At 41.2% G+C, this 15,348-nt stretch overlaps 1 protein-coding gene across 11 annotated transcripts in view; it reads right to left on the reverse strand.

The window, feature by feature from the left end:
* Positions 1-3,485: 3,485 nt before the first annotated feature.
* The window catches only part of HIRA (histone cell cycle regulator), an 88,874-nt gene continuing 77,011 nt past the window's right edge, over positions 3,486-15,348 (reverse strand). For all 11 annotated transcript variants that reach the window (XM_036993327.2, XM_036993326.2, XM_017675870.3 and 8 more), the window contains one exon: positions 3,486-6,521. In XM_036993327.2, the coding sequence (XP_036849222.1) occupies positions 6,405-6,521 (117 nt within the window). In that variant the 3' untranslated portion in view covers positions 3,486-6,404. The remainder of the gene's footprint in view (positions 6,522-15,348) is intronic.

Here is a 15,348-nt window from a genome sequence, read left to right on the forward strand (position 1 = left end):
ATCTATTAATCTGTAATAGACACTTGGGTTCTTTCCACATTTGGGGTATTGTGAATAATACTGTTGTGGACACTGACATACAAGTATCTTAGCCCCTGTTTTCAATTCTTTTGGGAGAAGAATTAGTGGATCATAAAACAATTCTATTTCTAACTATTTGAGGAACCTCAAATAATGATTTTAAAATAAATATACACACATGCACACACATATATATGTATATGCACATGTATATCTGAGTTTTATCATCAGTGGTTGCTCTAGGGCTTACTTTATACTTCTTTTTAGAAGCAGGTTTAGATTTATGCTTACTTAATTGTAGTGAGACACATAAACATTGCTCCCACGTAGCTCTATTCCTGCTCCACGTTTTATATTATTGCTATATATATTACACCTATAGTTGTCACAAACTCAAAATGCATTGTAACTATTAATGTAATTTAATGGCTTTTAAAGAGGATAGGATTAAAGAGATAAAAAATATTAACTCTTGCTTATCATTTCTAATTCTCTTTATTTGTTCTTTTGTATCTGACTTGCCATCTGGAGTAATTTCCTTAGTCCAATACTGCTTCATTCCACCCACCTCTTTTGTTTTGTTATTGGCAAGTATTTTACATTTCTGTAACCTATATGCCCAATAATACATTATATACATACTGTTTTATACAATCGCTTTTTAATATCAGCTAAGAGAAAAGAGAACCAACAAGATCTCATAGAATTGCACAGAATACTGCATTCAACAATGAAATGCACAGTCTTCTCAAGCACCTATAAAGTACAAACCAAGAGACCATATACTGGGTCATAATACGAACTCATTCAACCCCAAATGTGCTGAGCGAACTAGAAATCAACAGCAGGGAGGCAGCGGGGTGTCTCCAAGCACTCGGGAGCCGAACAACATGCCTCTAAACATCCATGGGTGAGAGACAGAGGCTCAAGGGAATTAAAAAAAAACTGAATGGAACAAAAATGAAAACAAGACATAACAAAATTTCTGGGATGCAGCCAAAGCAGTATTGAGAGGGAAATTTATAACAGTAAGTGCTTCTATTAGAAGAAAGGAGCTGACATGAGCAGTATGGCTGAATAAGACGTCCCTTGTTTGTGTCTCCACCACCACCAACAATTTGACATCCATCCATGGACAAATGAGACTCCGTGGGAACTGAGGTCCAGCACCACCTGCCAATGAACCCAGAAATCTTGCCCATCAGTTGGTCAGGTAGTAGGCATCCAGACCTTGGTCCTAGCTGTGGACCTTGTGATGGCCCAAGAACTGGCTCCAGCCCTTCTTGGCTATGGTCCAGGAGCCCCAGCAGACATGTCTTAGGCATTCACTCATAAATGAGAGTCTTTGCGGAAGACTAAATTTCCAGTGGAGAATTCCAACCCTGTTGAAGCAAAAAAATATGAATGTGGATGCGCTGGAGAGAATAAGAGGAACAATTTGACTTACCGGCATTGCCCCTTCCTCAAGGTGGCCAAGCTCAGGGCCAAGGGATCCTCTCGCCCCATGATTTCTCCTGCAGGGGAAGGTAAGAATGTTGAGTGAGCACCTGCTTTCTCAGCTGTGCAGAGTGCTGCTAGTCAGGTCATTTGCCCTCCCCCTCTCCCCATCTAGAATACTGAACCATGAGGTGCGAGCCTGGGGAGGCAGGAAGAGGCTGGAGAGTGACAGATAGGATGCTGAAGGGCATTGAAGAGATAAAGGCCCCACTGACCACATCACAGACTCTATCACATACACCACTACCAGGGATGCCTCGCCCGTGGATGCGCTGACTGGCCCACGGACACTCCCAGCACCTTGTATCTCTGTATCACCACACCCCTGCCAACCATCCTGTGGCTGGTTCCCTGTGCGTACTCCCGCTGTGGTGGTGGTCAGAGTGAGTTTTGGAAGACAGCTAGTAAACACACACAGAAAGCCAGCTGATAGCCTCATGGGGGTTTCTCAGCAGAAACCTTACAGGCCAGGAGAGAGTGGGATATATTCAAAACGCTGAAAGAAAAACAAAAGCCACCAAGAATACTATATCCAGCAAAGCTGTCCTTCACAATGGAAAGCTGAAGATGCTCCTGGACAGCAGCTGAGGGAGTTCATCACCATGAGACACACAAGAAATGCTGAAAGGAGCTCTGCACGCTGAAATGAAAGGACACTAATTAGGAACACGAAAACCTTTGAAAAATACACAACACACTGGAAAAGGTAGGCATGATTCAGAATACTCTAATACTGTGAATTGGTGGCATTAACCAGTTAATTCTGGTATGAAGATTAAAGGAGAGGATTTAAAATAACTTTAACTAAAAAATAATTTGTTAATGAATACACAATATAAGTTAAATTGTGACATAAAAAATGTAAAGAGGGCAGTAAAAGGATAGGTTTTACATGTGATTGAAGTTATCAACATCAAAACAGACTTATGTCTACAAATTATTTTATGTAAGCCTCATTGTAAACACAACACAAAAATCTACAGTAGACTCAGGGAAGATGTATCTACAAATGTTTTGTGGAAGCCTCTACAGTAGAAAAGCCTACAGTAGATTCACAAAAATAAGAGAAGGGAGTCAAAGCATGTCACTATTGAAAATCATCAATTCACAAAGGAAAGCAGCAGGAGAGGAAGGAGTGAACAGGCGAACTACAAAATAGCCAGAAAACAAGACTTTATTGCCTATAATTACTGAAAAATATTTTTCTTAAAATTTAAGACATTCTAATAGGTATGTGTTATGTCATTTAATTGGAACTTTCTGAATGACCAGTGTTGTTGAACACCTTTTCATATGCTTATTTTAGTTGTCATCCATATATCTTTGAAGTGTCCTAAGCTTAGAATAATTAAATTACAAAAGAACAATTAACCTTCACAAAAATCAGAAACAAGTCAACACAAAAATAAAATTGAAAGATGAATGATCTGGAGAAAATATTTACCATGTGAGAGGAGAGGGACAGCAGATCCAATAGAGAGAGAGGAGGGGCTGCGCTCTTTCCTGAGGTGCCTTCTGTGTGCGTGCCCAGACCCTTGCTGCACCAGCAGACTCACCTTACATGTGATCTGGAGGCTGAAGCTGGGAGGTGCTCGAGGCAGTCAAGTCAGAACGTTTAGAAGAGGCAGGGAGTCCCAACCCAGGAAGACACAGGTCCCCATGTTCTGCTTGCAAACAAGGTTTGTGGGCAAGGGTAGTGAAAAGGTGTGGGGCATCAGTGGACAGGGGTAGTGAGGTTAGCAGGCATGGGCATGAGGGGTAAGGGTAAGGAGGAAACAGTGGGCATTTGCAGAGGCACAAGGAAGTGGGAAGGGATAGGGCAAGTTTTCAGCCATTATTATATCCAAATATTTTTTTCATCCACTTCTCTTACCTCTTCTTTGAAGATTTCAATTACTTGCATATTAGGCCATTCGATGTTGTCCTGTGGCTTACTGATGCTATTTTCTTTTCTTTTCTCTTGTGGATTTTTTTTTTTTTGGGATATTTTTATTTCTATGCCTTCAAGTTCACTAATCTTTTCTTCTGCAGTGTCTAATCTGCCATTCATCCTATTCCCCTTTGCATGTTTTCATCTCCATGTTATAGTTCCCACCTCTAGAAATTTGATGTGACTTTCTTGTTACGGTCTTCTATGTAGCCACTTTTGAACATGAAAGGTAGTGTTACAACTATTTTAATGTTCTTCTCTGCCAACTCTAATATCTGTGTAAATTCTGGGTCAGTTCTGATTGATCAGTCAAGATCGGTTGTTCCTCATTTTGGATCATGTTCCTGCTTCTTTGTATGCCTGGTAATCTTTTGTTTGGATGCCAAACATGGGATGTTGCATACTTTTGTATTCTTTTAAATCCTCTTGAACTTTGGTTTGCAGTGAAATTAATTACTTGGAAACAGTTTAATCCTCTCAGGTCTTGCTTTTCATTTTTGCTAGATGGATCTGGAACAGCGCTCTAACTACTCTCCGGTACTGAGGCAACACTTCCTGGGTGCTCTTCCCCAGATCTTCGTGTTACAAGCTTCTCTAGTCTGTTTGGTGGGAATAGGCACTATTCCTATCCCTGGGTGATAACTGGGCAATTTTCACTTTAATCTTTTCATACGGTTTGTGGTCCAATCTTGCTCGTTTCCTCATATGCATGTACTTATCAGTACTTAGTAGAACATACAAAGGTGTCCCCTCTGCAGGGCCTCCAAGAGCCTCTCTCCTTGGAGGGCTCTTCTTTCTGCTACTTCGTCCTGTGAACTCCAGCTGTCTTGCTCTCCCGGCTCCTCAGATTCATTCCTGCAACACCAGTGTGCTGGGCTCTGCCACAGCTTCTCCCCTCTTGGCTGCAGCCTAGAAGCTCTCTCTGCAGTAGCACGCTGGGGCAGTCACAGGGCTCATCTTGTTTGTGTTCCATCTCCCGGGGATCACTGTCCTTTATTTTCTGACATGCGATGTCTTGAGACCTCTGCTTCATGTATTTTGATTGGTCCCTCTGGTTGTTCGGCAAGGGGGTCAGTTTGCTCCCTGTGATCCCATGTTGGCTGGAAGTATGAAGTCCCTGAACAGTCTTTTTGCTTTTTGTCTTCCTCTCCTGTCCAAATAGTAAAAACACTGGTTGTTGAGAGTTTTCTTCAAGGAAGCATTGGCTATGAGCCAGGACTTTGCTTACATGACCTGTCAGTCCTCACAGCCACACAGGTTTTCTTAACCTCATTTCCATTTGACAGCAAAGCCCAGATTTGTGCTGGTTTAGACATAAGACAGCTCTGTCAGTCCTGAGGCTGTTCGCTGCTGCTCCCCAGGTTCTCAATGCCGCTCTGCAGGGTTGCCAGGGTAACTGCCTGACTTGCACAGTATCTCTGGTTCCTCATTCCTTAAAGAAAAGCTCACACTACAGCTTGGCTTTTGAGGCATCCATGCCCACATGCACTCCATGCGTTGGCTTGTCTGGCACTTAGGTGTGCCCGGATCTTATCCAGGCATTTGACATTAAACAGACAGGAAGCTAAAATGGCCATTAGGCAAAGCAGCAGCCATAGAGGGATGTCAGTGGCCAGAGTCACCCAGATGTCCCAATTCCAAGTCCAGGCCTCCTTCCCCAGACTCAGGGTCCCACACGGCCGGCAGGGAGGCAACAGAGAGGTCTAGGACCCAGCGGTGAAGATGCTCAGCCCTCACCACGCTTGAAGATTCTGTGATTGTAGTTATCTCTTCTCTTGTGGTAAGAAATGCAGGCTCCTAGATAATTCTTCAGAAAACTCACATCTTTACCTATTGATTTCCTTCCGTGAAACTGGCAAGTCAGCTGCAGCCCTTGGTGCTGAGCATGATCAGGACCTGGGGATCCGGGCAGCCGGAACCCAGGACCTCGATGCCTGGCTTGGGAAAAGACACACGCCAGGTGGCCTGCCTGCTGGTCCCAGTGCAGCCCGAGATCCTACACGTCCAGGGAAGTGGCCTCCACATTGTGAAGAGAATTTCTGTGTGGAGATGCCAGGGATATTAGATGACGTCAAAGACCCCTTCTGGTTCCGATCTTCTTTCACGGCCCATTTCAGGAGGGGGATCCACCATTGCAGGAGGAAGGTGCAGTTAGAAGGAAAAGGCAGGGGCAGCCAGGGTGATTTGGTATCCAACGTGTGTTCATTTATTTTACACTTACAAAAGAAATCACCCACCCCCTGCCCCGTCCCCCAAAAAAGACTCTTTTTACAAACATTTAAAAATTAAAACCAAATGAAGATAGACAAGTTAATTTCAGTACAATTATGTTTCAATGTAGCTGTCATAATTAGAGTTTAAATTTCCTACAAGTGACCAATGTCCAAGTGACTTATAGGGAAATCCTGATTATTGACCAAAAAGAAAATTCCATATTACAAGTTAGCAAATTCTAGTACAAAAATAGTCTGTGTGTCGGAATAGCCTTTCCTTTTACAAAGGTCTTGAGTCAGTCTCCTGACTGCATAATACACTACGTTTCAGGGTTCTCTCTTTCACAAATGGCTCATTTGTCATAGCTGAAGCAGCACGGCACCTGCAGTGGCAGAGGCTAGTTAGTGTCCACCTTGGGACCGTGCTCGTCACGGCAGGCCCGGGAGTGCCTCACTGACCCCGGGGCAGCAGGGCAGGGTGCCAGCCCCAGCTCCACATGGGGTTCCTGGAGGGAGGGGTGAATTGCGGGCAGAGGTGCCCCCTTCTGAGGGAGCACCAGGCCCAGGACACAGGGGAAGTCGGCCCAGGAAGCGGGGCCAGCACTGGTGCTGGACTGCCCACCTCCTGCCAGTGTCTCCTCGTCTTGCTGTGACTTGCAGATGAGGTGAGAGGAGGCCCTGCACGTTGCCAGTGGTGAGGGCATGGCCCTGCCCTTGCTGCAGCCAGGGCAGACCTCAGCAGGCTACTTGTCCCTCAGGATGTCAAGCTGTTCCTGACACTCGGTGAAGAGGCGCTGGAAGCGGAGATTCTGCCCAATGACCGGCAGCAGCTCCTTCAGCAGCTCCCTCTTCCGCAGACCCTGTGAACAAAGGAGTGGCAGCTGAGTGCACGTGTCATGAAGAGACCTAGACGGCTGGGGGCTTCCCTGGCCTAGCCATTGACCCCTGGGCATCCTTGCAGAAGCCACAGATGGAGAACAATTTCTCTGCATCCTGGGATGCCCAGGGCCAGCCAGAAGGTGGAGTTGGGGCACAATGGGTGGAGTGGTAGGGTACAGGGAGGGACACAGTGCAAGGATGTGGCAGAGAAAACCGGGGCAGGTTCTGCTCCTCTGGCCCCCCTGAGTCTGCTGGTACAGTCGCGGCTGGCCTAGGAATGCACTGGTCAGCAGCCACAGTAGCTTGGCCTCCAAAACAGGATGGAAATAGCATATCAGGGTAAAGGTTACAGGTGGGCTATCTGGGTGGAGCTGTTCCTTCGCTGATGCTCTCCAGGGACCTGACGTCATGCCAGGGGTGAGGAGGTGCCTGGGGGTAGTTACCAGACTTGGTTTTACAACCCCGGGGCCTCTGCCCCTGGCTCCTGCCCATGCTTCCTTCAAGCCTAGGTGCACTGGCATCATGTCTGCCTGGGCCCCTCTGCAACATGCCCTGCCAGGTGAGGTCTCTAATGCACAGACCCAAGGAGCACAGCTGCGGCAAAGGGAAAACTGCCACCAGACAAGACTGAACACTGGAAGAGAAGGCCCAGGATGTAAAACAGGAGTGGAAACAAGATAAGGAATTCCAGAAAAGAACCAAGGACAGATGTTAAGTGCGAGCATGTGGAGACATCTGAGATATTAAGTGGCTGAAGGGGATGGATCAGCAGAACGGACACTGCTGAAGACCAAGGAGGAGTGAAGCTGGCCGGAGGGGCAGCCCATGCGCGGGCAGGGAGGGAGGCGTGCAGAGGGAGCCGAAGGAGAGAGAAAGGCAGAAGGGGGGCAGGAGACGGGCCTGACAGCTACGCAAGGAACCCCTTGGGAGGGACGGAAAGAAGAGAAAAGGAGATATTTAAAGGAAGAATACAGGCAGACTTCACATAATTAAAGAAAAATGAATGGCCTTAGGTTCAAAGGCTCCACTGAGTGCTGATCAAGTAAGATGGAGCTTATCACGTATAAAGGCAGAGATACCAAGATTCACAATGAAGTACTATTTTTAATATACTGGAAAAACCTCATAACCTAGGCTTTCTTACCCAGCCAAACAGTTATTCATATAATAGGGTGTAATAAAAAGATTTCTTAGCTTGCAAGACTCAGAAGGTTTGCCACAGGACACATCCACCCTGAAGATGTCTTGGAGGAAATAGTTAACGTATGAAGAGGTCAATCCAGGTGATGCTAAAAGAGGTCTGGAGAGCAAAATGACTGACTCTCTGGCTAAAGTTTATGTTGGTTTAAAAAAAAAACAAAAAATGTACATGGTTTGAACTTGGTGATGAAATAATATCTTGTCAGATTAGATAAAACCAGCCACGTGACGTCAGTAAAAAACACATAAGCATGGATACAGAAAGGACGCAGGTAAAGGTGGAGTTATAAGATGTTAGTAAATAATAAAAAGAAGAAAGCTCGTATTTTACAATTATGAGACAAAGTAGCCTGTGAGACCAAAAACATCACTGGGGACAGAGTTAAAAGAGAAGGACAAAACAACTTCCACATGTAGGTTTTAATACACATCAAATTAGTAATGGGTCAGAAAGGCCAAAATGTGCAGATTCAGGTAAGCCAAACTGAACATTTAGTAAATGTGACCTAAAGGACACATACAGAATGAGGCACCCACAATTAGAGAACATACATTTTTCTTTGGCACACTTGGAAACATGAAAAATTGCTCTAAAAGCCAACTTCAACAAAATAACAGGTATCACGTAGGCTTGCAGGCTTGGCATAGCCCAACCCAGCCTACCATCTATTTTTTGTAAGTAATTCCATCAAAATGCACCCAAACCTTCCTATTTGTTTATATGTCATACTAAAATAGCAGAGGTCAGTAGCTGCAACAGAGATCCTAGGGGTTTGCGAAGCCTGAAATGCTTACTCTCTGGTCTTTTACAGAAAAAGTTCACCAACTCTTGATATACATCATTTTCTCTGATTAAAACACAACTGAGTAAAACTCATGGGTCAAAAAAATTAATCTAGTTAATTAATTAATTTTAGCTAACTGACATTTTTTAAATGACTTAAAAGTGGATGGTAATAAAAACACTCAACATTGCAAAACTGGTGGGATGCAGCAAAAGTGGGGCTTTTATAGGGAAACTTGCAAACATAAAACAGCTTATATTAGAGAATCCAAAAGAATGACAATGAATGACCCAAGAGTCCAACCTAAGGCATCAGAAAGAAAAAAAAGAAAAAGAAAAAGACATTAGGTAAAACATTTTTAAACAGCAGAAGGAAGATGACAGTATAGAATTTAAAAAAAATCAATGAACTTGAAAATAAAATATAAAATAAAGATGACAAATGAAGACAAAAGTCATGTTTTTGAAATGACTAGAAAGACAAAGTTCTTAGAAGATTAATCAAGAAAGGAAGAAAACTCAAAGAAACGGTATTAAAAAATGGAATAAAAAAGAGATATAACTACAGATATAGAAGAGTTAAAAAGATATGAGTACTATCAACAACTTTATGCCAATAATTTGAACATTGAGAGAAAATGGACTAATTCCTAGAAACATGTAATTTATCTAAACTGACTCAGAAATAGAAAATATGGTTAAATCTTACCATGAAGAAAACATTATATATACCAGTTTTAAAAACTGATGTTTAAGAAACTCCTAAAGAACAGATTTTCCCAGTCTTATACAAGCTTAGAGGTTAAAAAAAGAAAAAGAAGGAACTATCCCCCCCACATTCTGTGGACAAAATAACCTTGTTTCTAAAATCAGACATGGACAGAATGAGAATGGAAGATCCCAGGCCAATTCTGTTCATGACATCAGATGTGTAAATCCTCTACAAATTACTGGTAATCAATTCTAACAGTTAACAAGAAAAAGGTAATAACTGTGACCAAATTGGGTTTATCGAGGAAAGCAAAGAGAATTATTATTAGAAAACTTGTAATTTCGTGTATTAATAGATTTCAATATTATGAAAAAAGGCATTAGAATTGAAAAATAGGTAATAAAATGATTATTTGAGATGATTTGATTGTTGACTCCATATAGAAAACAAAACGATTTGACAAATTAATAAAAACAGCATGTGTAGAATGTGTACGAAGATGACTGGTGACTCATATACTAAAGTCTAATGCATTTATAGAGTGGCAGTGAATAATTAGGAAACATAAAAAACCAATACTGTCATTTAGAATATACACAACTGTAAGATATCCAAGAATAAATCTAACAAAGGATGCACATGGCCTACAGGCTGAAAATTATAAAACTTTACTCAAAGGCATTACAGAAAACGTAAAGGAATGGAGTGCTAATGGGAACAGCGGCATAGCTGGGCCATCAGGATGGAGGCCACAGAAGGCGGCGGCCGGAGAAGAGGCATAAGAGAGCTGCAGGGGTGCCTGGGGGAAAGAGAGAATGGGTAGAATACAGTAGAACATCTAAGGTTGTGAAGACAAGTAGGAGACTCTTAGGGAAATGAAGACATTTAGAAGCAGCTTTGTAAATGGGGAGATGGAAAAGCAAGTGCACACAAGGGCCTGGGAAAGACGCATCACTAGAAGAGGCCTGAAAGGACTAGGAGCCTTTACAACTGACTGTGTGGTGGAGCCAGTCTATAAAGACTGGGAAAGTTGATTGCTTTTTTCAAATGCACCAAATTCAACAAAATATCACAAGGCACAATATAAAGAAATGGGGAAACACGGTCCATTCGCAGGAACAAAATAAATCTCTAGAAACTGACCCTAAAGAAACAGAGGCTTGGAACTTATGTGACAAACCCTTTAAAACAACTGTCTTAAATATGATCAAAGAGAACATAGGCAGACAATTAAATGAAATAAGGTGAACAATAGGAACAAATGAGAATATCAATAAAGAGATAGAAATTATTAAAAAGGAACCTAATCAAAATTCTGGAGGTTAAAAATGCAATAACTGAATTGAAGAATTCTCTAGAGGGGTTCAACAGCAGACTGAAAAAAACAAAGGAATCAGTGAACTTGAAGTCAGATTGTTAGAAATTATTGAGTCTAAAAAGCAAAAAGAAAATAGAACACAGAAAAGTGAAAATTGCCTACGGGACACCATCCAGTAGACAAATACATGCCCTACCTCGAGTCCTAGAAGGTCAAGAGAGACAGGGGAAGGGAGCTTATCTGGAAAAATAATGGCCGAAAAATCCCCAAGTTTGAGAAAAGATGGGTCTACAAATCCAAGAAGCTCAATGAACACTCCATTTAGGAAAAACCCAAAGTTTCCCCTACTGTGCATAATATAATCAAACTGTGGAAAGTCAAAGACAGACAAAGAATCTTGAAAGTGGAAAAGTGACTTGTGTTGTAAAGGGGATCCTCAATATGGCAATCAGTGGGTTTCTCAGCAGGAACATTAAAGGCCAGAAGACAGTGGAGACATATTTAAAATGCTGAGAGAAAAACTGACATCTGAAAATACCATATCCGATAAAACTGTCCTTCAGAAATGAGGGAGAAATTAAGATATTCCCAGATAAATAAAACTGACAAGAGAGCATTACCATTACACCTACCATGAAAGAAATGCTAAAGGAGGTCCTTCAAGCTGAAATGAAAAGATGCTAGACCATAAAATATATTTAGTAAAGGTAAAGGTAAAAATGTGGACAAATATACAACCCACATTTTTTCATTTTGTTTGGTAAATCTATTTTTTTCTTTTACAGGATTTAGAAGATGAAAGCATAAATCATAAAAATCCATCTTGCTGGTTACACAATGCATAGATATAATTTGTGACTTCAATAACCTAAAGTGGCTGGAGGACCTGTAAAGTAGAATGCAATGTTTTTATATGCAATTGAAGCTAAATTATTAGCTTATTGTTATGCCTTTAGAATGTTTTTGTTATCCCCATGATTACCAAAAAGAAAATACCTATAGGATATATACAATAGGATATGGGGAGGGAATCAAAGTGTGTCATAAAAAAAACCAAAAAAGAACAGAAAAAGATCAACTGAACACAAAGGTAGATAGTAAGGAAGGAGTTAAGGGACAAAGATAAAACATATAGGAAATGCATAACAAAATGGCAATAGTAAGTCTTTACCTGTCAGTAGTTTCTTTAAATGTGAATTGAATAAATTCCCTAATCAAAAAATGGGTTAAAAAAACAGGATCCAATAAATTTGCCTACAGGAATTCACTTTAGATGGAAGGGCACACAGGTTGAAAGTGAAAGGACAAAAAAGATAGCCCATGTAAAAAGTAACCAAAATAGAGAAGGGATGGCTATATTAACACCAGACAAATAGATTTTAGGTCAGAAATGTTAAGAGAAACAAAGAAAAACACTTGTATAATGATAAAAGGGTAAATTCATCAAGATGTAACAGTTATAAACATATATGCACCGTACTTCAGATCTAAATATAAGAAGCAAACATCTGAACTGAAAGGAGAAATAGACAGTTCTACAATAATTGCAGGAGACCTCAACATTCCATTTTTAATAATGGGTAGAACAACCAGATAGAGGATCAATAAGAAAACAGAGGGCCTGAAAAACAGCACAGTCTAATTGGACCTAAGGGACATATAGAGAACACTCCACCCAACAACAGAATTTTTTCTCAAGTGCACATACACAGAACATTCTCTAAAACAGACCACATGTTAGGCCATGGAACAAACCTCAAGTTAAAAAAAGTTGAAATAATAAAAGTATCTTTCCAATTACAATGGAATGAAACAAAAAAATCCATGGGAGGAAAACTGGAAAATCTGCAAATATGTGGAAATTAAACAGAGCACTGTTAAACAACCAGTTATTCAAAGAAACCACAAGAGAAACTAGAAATGCCTTAAGACAAATGAAAACACCATATCAAGAATTATGAGATGCAGCAAAAGCACTGGCTAGAGAGAAAGTTATAGCTGGGAGGACCTATGAAGAAGAAAGATAAGAAAGATCTCAAATAGTAACAACCTGCTACCTTATGAAACTAGAAAAGTAAGATTCAAATAACAACAATGAAAAATAAAATAGGGACATTACAACTGAATCCACAAAAATAAGAGAATGCTATGACAAATTGCATGCCAACAAATTGGATAACCTAGATAAAATGGACAAGTTCCTAGAAACAGCCTACAAAGACTGAATCAAAAGAATTCAATAACCCAAACAGAACTATAACTAGCAAGGAGGTTGAATAACTAATCAAAAACCTCTCAACAAAGAAAAGCCTAGGACTGACCAGATGGCTTTACCGGTGAATTATATAAAACAATTAGTAACTAACAACAATCCTCCACATACTTTCAAAAAACTGAAGAGAAGTGAGTATTTTCATTCAGTCCATGAGGCCAGCATTATCCTGATACCAAAACCAGACAAAGACACTACAAGAAAGTAAAACTACAGACCAGTATCTCTTGTGAACATTCATGCAAAAATCCTGAGCAAAACACTAAAAAACAGAATTCAATAGCAAATTGAAGGCATTGTGGAATTTATTCCTGGAATGCAAGCATGGTCCAATAAACTAAAATCAGTGTGATACACTACATAAACAGAATGAAGGGGAAAAAAGTCCTAGAAGATCATCTTGATGGTGTAGAAAAAGCATTTAACAAAATTCAACACCCTTTCATTACAAGAACACTCAACAAACTAGTAACAGAATGAAATTATCTCAATATAATAAAGGCCATATATGAAAAACCCACAGATAACATCATACACACAAAAGATGGAAAACTTCCGTTCTAAGGTGAGGACCAAGGCGAGGATGCCGATGCTCACACTTCCGTCCAGCATAGTGCTTGAAGCTCTAGCCGGGCAATGAGCAAGAAAGAGTAAACGCTTCCACGCTGTGAGGGAAGGAGTGAACATGCTCGCATACGACACGATCTTATGTGTAGAGAACCCTGAAGATTCCATAGAAAACCTCTTAAGGACTAATGAATAAATTCAGCAAATTTGCAGACTATGAAATCAAAACTCAAAAACAAGCTGCATTCTGATACACTAACAATGAACAATCTGAAAAGGGAATTACGAAAACAATTCCATTTATAATATCCTTCGAAGAAAAAAGTACTTAGGAATAAACTTAAGGTAAAAGACAAATACACTGAAAACTACAAAATGTTGCTCAAAGAAATTAAAGACACAAATAAAGGGAAAGATATCCCATGTTCATGGATTGGGAAACTTACTATTGTTAAGATGTCAGTAATACCAAAAGTCATCTACAGATTTAGGGCATTCTCTATCAAAATCCTAATGGTGGTTTTCACAGAAAAAGAAAAATCTATCTTAAAATTCACATAGACTCACAGAGGACCTTCAAGAACCATAAGAATCTTGATAAAGAAAATAAAAATTGGAGGTCTCACACTTCCTGCCTTCAAAACTTATTTAAAAATTTGAAAAACTACTGTAATCTTTTTGTTTTTGAACGATGTGACTGTATTACCACTCAAAATACATTTAAAAGGTAAAAACCTGAGAAAGTCAATTTAAAAGAATGGAAGGGAATGAAGTAAACTGCTATAAACAAAGCAGAACATTCTGCCTGCCTGTGGCACCAGGGGCAAGATAAAAGAGGATCTGCCCTTTGGCCTGAAGACCGGTGTCAATACCGACAGACGTCAAGCACACCTCCTGCCTTGGGCTCTCAGTAATGGACAATGATCCCCACTGCTTCAGGCGGCAGCATGGGGCACAGCTCATCACCAGCTCTCTGGACAATGTCACAGGTCCTACAATGAAGAACTTGGCAGAGGGGGACTTCCTAAGAGTCTTCCTAGGGCCTGACTGGGGAGACAGTGGTCTGCACAGAGCTCAGAGACCTAAAGGACGGTTACTTGTGCCCCAACCCTCTGCTTCCTGTCTTTTTCCTGTGCACACGAGTTGTGTGATCCTTAGGGAAAGAACCCTGGACTTTTGGGGTCCCCTGAAGCACACTGGTAGCACAAAGAGTAATGTCCCCAATATATAGAGTTCCTATAGAGCAGTAAAAAAAACATGACAACAAAGTATTTCCACAGGTCATTCAAACAAGGAAACTACAAGTGGCTTTTAAATGTATAAAATGGTGCTTCCTTAATAAGCATCTTGGGAGGGCCGCTGAGTCAGCACTGCTGGTCAGAAGTCCACTTTCCTTCCACAGCAACATTTTCCCAGACATCCTGAGGGCCAATTCAATTTGAATGACCAAGTCTCACCATAAAAGTGTTCACAAAGCAACTCAACAAGAGAGCAGAGGGCTCATACTCAATTCACCTCCACTGCCCTCAATGTCTAGATGAAGAGACAATAAAAAGTTTTTTAGAAAAAGGGAATAAATTCAGCATAGTGTCAGGAGGGAATGTGGCAGGCAGCAGGAGACGGCTACGTCCACACCTGCTCCAAGACCTCTTCTCCTTCATGCTCTTTACTTCTTTTTCCAGCCTCCCTTGCAATGTGGGTGCCCAAGTGATTTGCTGACTGCCTGTGCAGCAACTGGCTTCTGGGAGAGCTTTTTTTTCTGGTAAGAGGGGTGGATATTGTTGGCACTGGCTTCCTCCTGTCCTTCCTTGAACTTGGACACAAAAGCCAGCTTATGACCATGAAGGAAAGGCTAGGAGAATTGCAGAGATACAAGCTGCTACCTACCTCCAGCTAACTTATTTAGAGGAGAGAAAAAAACTATTTTAGCTACTACTGGATGGAATACCATTTGC

This window comes from Manis javanica, chromosome 15 (genome assembly GCF_040802235.1).
Source record: "Manis javanica isolate MJ-LG chromosome 15, MJ_LKY, whole genome shotgun sequence".
NCBI lineage: Eukaryota > Metazoa > Chordata > Mammalia > Pholidota > Manidae > Manis > Manis javanica.